Below are 12,785 nucleotides of genomic sequence, written 5' to 3'. Positions count from 1 at the left end.
CACTTATTGAGATTTCATTCATTACATCGCGGATACTTCTGATGTTTATTGTTTATGTGAACATTTATGAAATTGTTTTTTTTTTTTCATTCGAGTTGTATATCAAAATGAAATATATTTTAGTGACTGGTGGCGTAATAAGTGGAATTGGGAAAGGTGTTATAGCTAGCTCATTTGGGACAATTTTGAAATGCTGTGGAATTCCTGTGACATCTATTAAAATTGATCCTTATATAAATATAGATGCTGGAACATTTTCACCTTATGAACATGGTAATCTATCTTTGTTGTGTTAAGTTTGCAAGAAAAATGAACTATGTGATCATTTTACTACAAAGCTAATGTTAGCTAAATACATCAACATATAACCTCAAAACATAAGCACGTTGGCTTTAGCGTCATTTTTCTATACCAAATGCTACTTTCGTAAGTGCGAATTTGTTAGTTTTTATTGTATGTATTCCTTTAGAATAAAATTTTATATAAATAGCAATTTTCATCAAATAGTCTTGCACTAAATACTTATTGCTAAAAGGCAATGATTTTCTTGGCTATATTCAATGAGCTTGAAGGCTAAATAACTTAATTTAACAGTATCTATCTTGATTAATGATTTCTTTCAGCAGATAATATTTTATTTTGAAGCACATTTATTTTTGATTTCAAGTCATAGAATAATATTATAGTATATTTTAATAGAATTTATACATAATATAAATTGAAGAGACATTAGTAACAAATTTACTAATTAATGATTAAATGTAACCTATTTTTAATAACTTCTTGAGTAGATTAGAGTTTTATTTGGAATACTTAACGATGAGAATTGGAACATTTGTAGCTCTTCTGGAAGCGTGTGAAATCAAAGAATTCATTCAGATACAAGAATTTATTAAGCGCTTTATTATAATATTTTAGTTGCTACTTGTTTAACAGTTCAGGACTAACAAACTTTTATATTTTTACATTTTTAAAATATTTCCAATATTTCTAGTTTCATTATAGCTCATCGAGGGCGCATCAGCTATCATAAACTTTTATTAAGGGTTGTCTTGCAGATGTACAAGATATTTGCAACATTTACCGTTACTTGGGATTATACATCGTTCAAATGAATTTACTTATGACTATTATTTGTAATTATAAAGAACACAATTCTCAACAATATATACTAGATGACCCGACGGACGTTGTCCTGTACCCACACCTACATTTTTTTAATATCCTATACTAATATTTACACCGTTCAGTTAAAAATAATAATTGTTGTTTTTCGAATTACTATTTGCACAAATATGAGTGATAAATGTAGATGTGCTTCAAATAAAATTATTATTCTCAATTCCCACAGTTACACTTTAATTATCCCTTTAACAAATATTGAAATATGTTCAATAAAATTGTGTATTAAAAATAGATAGATAAAAAAAATTATTTCCAATAGCTCCATTTATTTTAATGCCAAGGATTATCCAATAATTTTAGTCATACCTGCAGATGTGGATGTATAAATAAATGATTTTTTGTTTATTTACGAATAAAACATTGATTTTCCAAAGGGTATGGGCGTGTTTCCATACAGAATTGGCCCCACCCTGGTATTTAAATAATTTTGATGCCATTTTATAGATATTTTCGAGAAAATCCGATATACCAAATTTCAAATCCGTAGATCATCATTTGGCCGAGATATCATTGAAAATGTGTGTCCCTTTTTTCAGAGTCGTTTTTTATCGCAACTGTGAGAGATATCGACAAATCAATAATGCCAATCTGTTCACCTCGGTTTGTACTACATTATTAATAACAAATATTGTTAAATAATTATTTTTTAGTGCATGAAAAAGTGAAAATAATTTTTTGTTTTGAATTTTCTGGTAGTGCGGTTGTTTGGACTAATTTTTAATTAGCATCATTAGAAAGGCTATTTAATTTTCTTTTAGTGTGCAAAATTTTGTATTATTTCATGTTGTAGAACACATTCAAAATTAGAGAAAACCTGAGCAAGTACACGCTCGCGCTCATATAGTACGCGCTCATATAGTCGCGCTCATATAGCCCGCGTAAGTCGTCTCTCATTCGCAACGACTAGCAACAGCATTGCTCGCCGCGCGTCTTGATAAATTGAAACATTTTTAATAAAACACAAGATATATACATTTATAATTTGAATAATTATATATCTATATGTATATGTATAATAATAACTATATTTTTATATAATTAAATATATATATTATTTATATATTGCACAAATATATTATATGATTTAATCATCATTAATAATTTATCATTATCATCATTATCAATTTATCATTATCATCATTAATAATTTATCAAATAATTATTACTTATTAATTAATTATTAATTATTATTTATTAATATTAATTATTAATACCACTAAATAAATAAAAAAATCGGGATAAGATTACTATTCATGCTACAGCGCAATGTATACAAATGCAAGTATACTAACTTAGTCATAAATATATTAAATAATATCTTGAAGTTTCTTTTTAAAATAAATAATATATAAGAATATATTGAATAGAATATCTCAACCTATAAATACTCATAATAATTATTGAACTACTGCACTATTATGTATCATCCTTAATTAAAACGATATTTGAAATTTTGCCCGCAAAAACCACACATAAGATAACAAAATACAGACAGCATAAAATTATTATAATTTTGGAATTTAACTAATCACGAAGTTTTTGATAATTAGTAAATAAATAATGCTTTATTTTAATTTTTGTGTTCTCTACACCTTTGTACCAGTCGATTTTGCACTTTTCTTATATTTTAGTCAATTTAATTTGATTAGTATATAATTTAGTTATTACCACAATACAATATATAATTATAATGCCGCGAAATTTCAAATATCGTTTTAACCCTTTCGACTCGCTCTCCGGCGGCATGATATGTTTTACCGTTAAGCTCGGATGCCGCCGCTCCGGCGGCAAATCGTGTCGGCGACGACTCATCGCAAACTAAACTTACATTTAATTTTTTTTTATTTTTTAAAAATTAATTTACTATTACATTCATTTATCGATTGATTTATTAATTTTATAAATAAATATATAACAAAATTAATTTATTAGCTCATGATCCCCATAATTCTAATAAAGATCTGTGAAGAAATGATTTTTTAAGCAATATAGCATGGTTTTGAGTGCATTTTTTTTTAATTTTCAAAATTTTCTATTTTATTATCATAATAACTATATTTAAAAGCAATATAACCACATTTTGAAAAAATCCGATACAAAAAAAAATTCCGAGTTGAGAGATAAGTCTAGCACTATAATATTCCGAGCGCAGCGTACCGACTGGCAGTCCGACTCCCGAGTCGAAAGTGTTAATTAAGGATGATACATAATAGTGCAGTAGTTCAATAATTATTATGAGTATTTATAGGTTGAGATATTCTATTCAATAAATTCTTAAATATTATTTAATTTAAAAAAAAACTTCAAAGTATTATTTAATATATTTATGACTAACTAAATCATATAATATATTTGTGCAATATATAAATAATATATATATTTAATTATATAAAAATATAGTTATTATTATACATATATATATATATATATATATATATATATATATATATATATAATTATTCAAATTATAAATGTATATATCTTGTGTTTTATTAAAAATGTTTCAATTTATCAAGACGCGCGGCGAGCAATGCTGTTGCTAGTCGTTGCGAATGAGAGACGACTTACGCGGGTGCTATATGAGCGCGAGCGTGTACTTGCTCAGGTTTTTTCTAATTTTGAATGTGTTCTACCACATGAAATAATACAAAATTTAAAAAAGAAAATTAAATAGCCTTTCTAATGATGCTAATTAAAAATTAGTCCAAACAACCGCACTACCAGAAAATTCAAAACAAAAAATTATTTTCACTTTTTCATGCACTAAAAAATAATTATTTAACAATATTTGTTATTAATAATGTAGTACAAACCGAGGTGAACAGATTGGCATTATTGGTTAGTCGATATCTCTCACAGTTGCGATAAAAAACGACTCTGAAAAAAGGGGCCACTTTCACACATTTTCAATGATATCTCGGCCAAATGATGATCTACGGATTTGAAATTTGGTATATCGGATTTTCTCGAAAATACCTATAAAATGGCATCAAAATTATTTAAATACCAGGGTGGGGCCAATTCTGTATGGAAACACGCCCATACCCTTTATCACACAAAAAATCGTCTGCCTTTGTGATTTATAGCATAAGATATACGTATTGGAAATTGAAGTCTTTTAGAAGGTATAACATATTCAGAAAGAATTAATATATAGCATTCGCCGTATAGGTACAATATCACCTTGAATGTTTCTACCCAAAATAATTGCTTCAATAATGTTGCCTATAATTTTTATAATTTCGTACCATATTTAACTGACTTTTAGTAATTTTAATATCTGAATTACATTTCTCTCACTAATAATCCAATATAATACATTATTACTTAAGTTCATATTTGAAGTGAATTAATTTATCAAATCCTGTTCACATGTGCTCTATTCAACCTACGATCAACAAAATTATGGCAGTAAATAGAGAGGAAAAAAGCGTGTGCCCTGCGAATTTTTTTTACTATGCTCTAGAGGTGGGTTACAAACGAAACGGTTATCGGGGTTTTGTCAACTAGTTAAATAACTAGTTATTTTTCAACTATAGTTATTTTTAACGATTCAACGCTGGCAACGTTAAAAAACTGATAGTTGAAATAACTGTTTCATTGAAAGTTGGTAATATGAAGTTTGTTCTTATAAAAGTCAAGTTGACGTTGGATTTGATGAATAAAAAGAAATAAATGTGAATTGTCACATTTATTACACACACACAGACACACACACACACACATATATATATATATATATATATATATATATATAATAAATAAAGGTTAAATTTAAAAAACTTAAATATTTTCATTACAGCAAAGCCATATACTAAAACATCGAATTTACATGTTATATAAAAATAGCAATATAAAAATGTATAGTTATATAAAATGTTATGAAAAATAAAAAATCAATTTTCAGGTTTAGTTTAAAAAAATTATTACAAGACAAATGCTATGAGATTTTTATGAAAAATATTAACCATTGAAAACTATAATAAATGTAACTGATTTTCTAAAATTAAACGATTTGGCGCGTGTTGCAAGTTTCTTTTAAGATGTACATGTACATTTGCAATATTATAAAAGCAGTAGCCTAACAATAAGCGATTTTCATAGTATTAGTTGATCCTTTCCGACGCAGGTACCTGCCTACGTTCGTGTTCGACAACGAACGAATTCCTATATCGTTGAAAAAACTAACTGGCCGCCATGTTTTCAACTCCTTCGAAACCAGTTGATTTTCAACTAGTTATTTCGTTGCGACGAAACGGTTAGTTAGTTAACGAAGAAGAAACGGTTGAAAATAACCGTTCGTTGATTCAACGCCCATCACTACTATGCTCCAATTTTCTTGATATATTGGAATAATCTTAATCTTAAGTTCAGAAGCGAAAACATTTTGCTCTTTTAATTCTGATTTTATCAGAACTTGTAATATGCTATTTTAAAGGTAATTAAATAACCTACAACTTTCTCTATCATAAATTTTACCGTACTCTATCATAAATTTTACTTCTCTATTTTGAAACGGCGAAGGGTTAAATGACTCGAAAGACACTCTGGTTTACAGCCGCGCACTCTTTAAACAATTATAACTTTATTATTATTTGTGTAACAAAAAAAAGAATAAAAAGCAATAATTAGTCAGAAAAGACCTTGAATTACAGAGATACAGTCGGTCAAGTAAGAGCGTGGCCGACTTTAACGACAGTTAATGAAAGATTTCGGTCTAATTCTTTCGTGAGCCGATAAAGTGAAGCTTTATCTTTTGAAAAAAAATTACGTTAAACGCCATGAGTGCTAAGTTACGCGTCGCGCTATGAGGCTGCGCCCTTTTGCATGCACCTAAAAGGTACCCAAATGTAGCAATCAGCTGCTGCTAAACCTATGAGAAAGTTGAAGGCATTTGTACAGAATTCGATACACCCTATATAAAGTTGCTAAAAAAAAGTAGATGATTTATCAGAACGTGGTTCAAATAAAAAAGAAGAAAAAAGAACAGTGAATGGGTATTTGCGGAGTCCTGCTTTAACACTGCAGCAAGGACGAGCAAAATTAATGGCAAAATGTTTAGAAATATCTACAAAACTATCTGAACCTTTCTTCGTATTCATGATCTGAAATGGCGCAACACAACGGGGAAGCCTCTGACGACTGAAAAACATGTGCTTCTTTTCCGCTTGAGCACATGAAAATATTGTTAGAGATTTTGAAAATGTCATTTTCACTGATGAAAGTTCTATATGAGCACGTAGTGCCCTCATCGAGCCGTTAAATTAAAATACGAGCCGTCAGACTAAAATAACGCGTTAAATTAGTAAAAAGCAGGCGTCGGAGATGCCAGGCAATTGTCGACTCCGGTGGTGACTGGACACATATTGACCAAAATTGCATCCTTGCTTTTTTAACGTATACAATGCATATATAAATATTAAAGTTTCATAAAATAATTATTTTTATAAATTAACCCGGCCACGCTCTTACTTGACCGACTGTATAATAATAAGAAATAGGGAACGGGCAAGCTCATAAAAATGTCAGTGAAAACGCCATGACTTCTCGGGGTGGCGAAAAAGTGCAAACACGGTGCCCAAACAAGATGGCGCTTGACAGGTTTTATTTCGTATTTTGACAGGTTTTATTCGAACTTATGTGCTTGTTAAATATGGTTATTGCTTCTTATAATCGCAGTTTTTATTTATTTCTAATAATAATGCGGCATATCTGTGTCACCATTCACGTGCGTATATTAAGTGAAGAAAGCGCATGAATAAAAAAGTGAATTTTGTTATAATTAACGTTAGAAGAAATAAATTGCTTCGTTGGATAGATTCATTGAGGTATGTACTCATAATTAAAATGTATTTGCTATTGGCCACCATATATATATATATATATATATATATATATATATATATTTATAATATTTCTGCACCCCAACCGTCGAATTAAAAAAAGGTTAAATAACAAAATTATTTATTACATTAAACGTTTCGTGTAAATATAAATATATAAAAAGGAGGAAATTATAGATACCAAACCAGGAAAAACAACAGAAAAAATTAATAATGATGTAAAATTGATTAAACACTAAATTTGTGTAAAATAATAATAAATAATTAATTAAATTATATTATTATTATTAATTTATACCTTAGTCATACCTGTTGATGTAGATGTATAAATGATTGATTTTTTGTTTATTCACAACTAAAACATTGATTTTCCAAATTTATCACACAAAAAATCATCGTCTGCCTTTGTGATTTATAGCATAAGATATACTAGTGATGTGCCGAGTCGAAAAATTTCCGATTCGAATGATTCGAATCAGAAAAAAACCTGATTCGAATCATGATTCGAATCAACTCGAATCAAGTATATATATATGGACGAAAAACATCATGGATGTATTAATTTAGTAAAAGTGATCTAAATTTATAATCAAAATTGTCAGTTTAACCAATATAACCGACAAAGTAGAAATTGTAAACATAAATTACTATTAAAAAGTATATTCTGAAAATTATTAAAAATGATATAATTTTGAGGACGGCTGAAACATATCTTCAAATTAATTTACAATAATAGATTACCAAACAATTGTGCATCACTAAAGCATATAAAATAATATTGGGAATCATGGGTCGATTGTTTATTTTACTATGTAATCAGTAAAGGATCGCATCTAAACTGAGAGCTGAAAGTTAATTTCATTAATGTGAATTTGCCATTACTTACATAATCAGAAGTTAACATATTATTTACTGGCTTTCTCGTGTTTAGTAATTGTTTCAAAAGAGAATTATATTGAAAGATTCCCGAAACTCGTTTCATAATTTTGAGTGGTTTATTCTGATAACATTTAAAATCTAAAAGACTTAATTATTATCAAAATTGTGTATTGATATTTCACGAACAAACTCGCTCTCAGCGCTCCGTAAAATAAATAAACACGCAAGAACGACGTTAACTCATATCGCTCGAACGGCTTGAAGTCGGGATGATTCGAATCAGAATTGAAGTCGGAACAACTCAGAACGCCGCTTGATTCGGTTTGGCTCATGAAGTCGGAATAACTCATATCGCCGCTTGATTCGGTTTGACTCATGAAGTCGGAACAACTCATATTGCCGCTTGATTCGGTTTGACTCATATGAAGTCGGAACAACTCAGAACGCCGCTTGATTCGGTTTGGCTCATGAAGTCGGAATAACTCATATCGCCGCTTGATTCGGTTTGACTCATGAAGTCGGAACAACTCATATCGCCGCTTGATTCGGTTTGACTCATATGAAGTCGGAATAACTCATATTGCCGCTTGATTCGGTTTGACTCATATGAAGTCGGATGATATAGTTAGTCGATGAATGCGGTTAAAGTCATATAAAGACGATTGGAGTCGGCTGATACATTTAAGCATATTAAAGTCGGGTGGCTCGCATGATTTAATTCATTATTTATTTTTTATATTTATTATATTTATTTTTTATATTATTATAATATTGAATTAAATTAAAACATTTTTTTATATTTATATTTATGAAAAATTTGTGTTAATACATATTTTATCACAGTAAATATTTCGCGGCTTGATGCGATCGCAACTCAGTTCATTCGAATCAAGTAAAATCTGATTCGAATCAAGTCGTTAAAGGCTTGATTCGAATGATTCGAATCACTTGATTCGACTTGGCACATCACTAAGATATACGTATTGGAATATGAAGTCTTTTAAAAGGTATAATGATTCAGAAAGTATTAATATATAGCATTCGCGGTATAGATACAATATAACCTTGAATTTTTTTACCCAAAACAATTGCTTCAATAATGTTGCCTATAATTTTTAAAATTTCTTACTATATTTTAACTGGCTTTCAGTAATTTTAATATCTATATTACATTTTTCTCCCTAATAATTCAATATATATTATTACTTAAGTTCATATTTGAAGTGAATTAGTCAAATCCTGTTCACATGTTGTTCACAAAATTATTGCGGTAAATAGATAGGAAAGAAGCGTGCGCCCTGCGATTTTTTTTACTGTTCTCCAATTTACTTAATATTTTGGAAATAGACCAAAATTAATCTTAAGTTCAGAAGTGGAAACAATTTACACTCCTTCACCACCCCCGGCATTAATTGCATTATAACTCATTTAATTCTGATTTTATCAGAACTTGTAATATTCTTCTAAGGGTATGTAAATTAGCTATAACTTTCTCTATCATAAATTTTACCATAACTTTTCTTATTTTGAAACGGCGAAGGGTTAACGGGCTCTGGTTGAACAGCCGCGCACTCTTTAAACAATCTTAACTTTATCAATATTCGTATAACAGAAAAATAAGAAAAAGCAATAATTAGCCAGAAAAAGAATTTTCATCTATATACCTTTATACGTATCTTTTATTTTGTCAGAGATATAATAATGAGAAATTGGTTGTTTTTTAAATAGATTTTTTATCATGAAATCATGAGCTTTTTGAAAATCGTTTGTACTAAAGTTTGTGGTATTTTCTAGAATCCATCAAGATCTCTTAAAGTTAATTCTAGATGGAATACTATTATTTTTAATTTTGTTGGAAATGGCACTCATAAACAATTTGATTTAAATGAAAAAAAAAACATTGTATGCATCTTTTATTTACATGACAGCTCACTCATTTTACACGCAGAAGTACTCATTTTAAAGCTTATATTAAGCACTATAAAACCCCATTTTTATATCTAGCTTAATATTGTTCCTAGAACACTATAAAACAGCGATTTAGTAAGATTTTAATTTATATAATTTTGTTCATTTCATTATTTTCGTTAAAATGTATACTTCTGAGGATATTAGCACAACGCTTTTAATGTTTCTTTAACGATTAGTTAAAACAAATTGCAAACAATGGCATGCGGGCATCGTCCCTTTTAATAATGTATATTAAATTATTACTAAGAAAAATGTAATTTTGATATTATATTTACTAAAAACCAGTTAAAATATATTACGAGATTATAAAAATTATAGGCAACATTATTGAAGCAATTATTTTGGGTGGAAAAATCCAAGGCAATATTGTACTTTTACCGCGGGTATCATGTATTAATTTTTTTTGAATTTGTTATTGCGTTTAAAAGACTTCAATTTCAAATATATTGTCATCTTCTTATTTAAAGAAGTTCTACATTCAACATCGCTCATATATGCATATGCATTTTTGTGTGAAGAGTAATTAAAAAAACAATAATTATTATTTTTAGGCAAACGGTAAATATTAGTATAGGATATTAAAAAATTATAGACAACGTCTATCGGGTCATTTAGTATATATTGAAGAGATATCAATTATTGGTTCTCTTCTTGATACGTAAAAACAAACACTTTTTAATATTTACTGATTTTATTTTAAATTGTAACTTACATTATTGGGTGTTGATATTTTTAATCTGTACTTGTTGGCGGTTCAAACATAACTAACTCCCGTTTCATAATAATCAGTTTTTACTTGATTCGACCCTTAGTGTCTGATAAGTCGGGTTTTCCTTCCTGACGATTTAACTCTAGAACGCACGAACCGATTTTGACAATTTTGCATTCGTTGGAAAGTCTCGGGCTCCGCAAGGTTTATAACTAAAAAAAATAATGGTTAATGGAGTCGTGCCCTAATGAGAATTGCTGGAACTTCACGCACCGTAATTAAAAATTCGAGTAATGACATTAGTGAGAATTATCAGAATTGTGCTTGATTAAGTCAACGAGCAATTCTTGTTGCCAAGAAATATGATGGATACGCACTGAATTTCACCATTCAATCAAAAATTGCTGGCGATTTGGTAACATACCAATGATTCTGACTGGTCTCCCGTTTGACTTCAAACGATTGCAATTTCCAGTTCGCCTTGCGTTCGCAATGACAATTAACAAGTCGCAAGGCCAATAGCTTAGTATTTTCGGGATAAATTTCAAATAGATTATTTATAAGATCATTGTTTTTCACATGGGCAGTTATACGTTGTCTGTTTACGAGTTGGAAAACCATCCGCTTTGTTTGTGTTAACGTCAGACCAAAAAACAAAAAATTTGGTTTACCAAAGAGCACTTCAATGAAACGGATAATTTGCGGATTCACTTTAATTTACTTAGAGAAGTTCAACTAAAAAACACTTCATTTTTCTAATCGAAATAAATTCATTACTGTTGTATAATGAAATCAAATTTTTCCTTTTCAAATATAAAAAAAACAAGAAATTTCTTCATCTTTCTCGCGAAACCATCTGGTGGCGAAACGGAGTTCGTAGGATTTGCTAGTATATATATATATATATATATATATATATATATATATATATATATATGATTAAATTAGATTAGATTAGATTAGATGTATTATATATACAATTCACAATTTTGTCACTTACTGTTTTATTTCACATTATATTTATTTAATATTGGAATGGCCTACATGTGCCATAGATGGTGACTCCGAACTTGAGAAGTGAAACAAGTAAGCAAGAGACATACACAACGTCCTAGTACCCATAATTGGTGACGTCGGACGAAGAAAGAAAAGCACGTGACAGCTACAAAAAAATTTACAAAGGTAAATTATACCAACATTTTCAAAGATGTCGACTCGATCTACGTTCATCAATGATGAAACAGCGCTCAACAGATCTCTGATCGATCTGGATCAGGAGGCGAACCTAAATGAGTCCGAGATACAAGATCTCCTGAACAGGGGCATTTTGAGGCCTTCCAACAGTCCATGGGCAAGCCCTATTCAAATGGTTCCAAAGAAGAATGTCACATTCAGGCTGTGTGGAGATTATAGGAGGCTTAACGCAAACACGCTTCCCGACAGGTATCCTCCGAGTAGAGAAAATCATTAATTATCCAAAACCTTCGACAGTTATTGAACTCCGAAGATTTTTGGGCATGGTAAACTATTATCGTAAATCAATTCCTCAAGCAGCAAAAATACAAGCACCACTTTATGATTATTTGAAGTCCTCAGTAAAAAACGACAAGACTCAAATTATATGGAATGACAGCTCACTATCAGCATTCAACAAACTTAAGGAAGCTCTGGCAAATGCCACTCTTCTTCATTATCCTGCAAGCATAGCAAACATTAATTTAATTACAGATGCATCCACTACTGCTATAGGAGCTACATTCGAGAAAACTGTCTTCCACAGAACAAAGATACTCCACATATGATCGGGAATTACTAGACATTTTTGCTGCAATCAAATATTTTGAACATCTCTTAGAAGGCAGACATTTTTTCATTAAAACTGACCACAAACCAATAACTTATGCTTTTCAAAAGAAATTAGAGAAAGCTTCACATCGTCAGCGACGGCAGCTGGAATACATCTCACAGTTTTCCACTGATATCATATATGTAAAGGGTGAACAGAACGTGGTTGCTGATGCCTTGTCCAGGATTAATTCAATTCAAATGGCTTCAAAGTTAACCACAGAGAAAACTTCGCAAGAACAGAGCAAGGACGTTGAAATGCAGACTATATTAAATGGCAATACTTATCTGAACTTACAAAAATTGTCATTAAACAGCTATCCAATTTACTGCAATACTCAAGATAATTTTGT

General features: G+C 29.8%; 1 protein-coding gene across 1 annotated transcript in view; it reads left to right on the top strand.

The window, feature by feature from the left end:
- The window catches only part of LOC113369926 (CTP synthase), a 181,320-nt gene continuing 168,535 nt past the window's right edge, over positions 1–12,785 (top strand). The window contains exon 1 of the mRNA XM_026610548.1: positions 1–273. Within this exon, the coding sequence (XP_026466333.1) occupies positions 42–273 (232 nt within the window). The 5' untranslated portion in view covers positions 1–41. The remainder of the gene's footprint in view (positions 274–12,785) is intronic.

The sequence above is a fragment of the Ctenocephalides felis genome, unplaced genomic scaffold (genome assembly GCF_003426905.1).
Source record: "Ctenocephalides felis isolate EL2017-DRISC unplaced genomic scaffold, ASM342690v1 CF-g0.4_SCAFFOLD_01492, whole genome shotgun sequence".
Classification (NCBI taxonomy): domain Eukaryota; kingdom Metazoa; phylum Arthropoda; class Insecta; order Siphonaptera; family Pulicidae; genus Ctenocephalides; species Ctenocephalides felis.
Note: the sequence above shows the minus strand (reverse complement) of the source record. Positions and strands in the feature narration are given on the sequence as shown.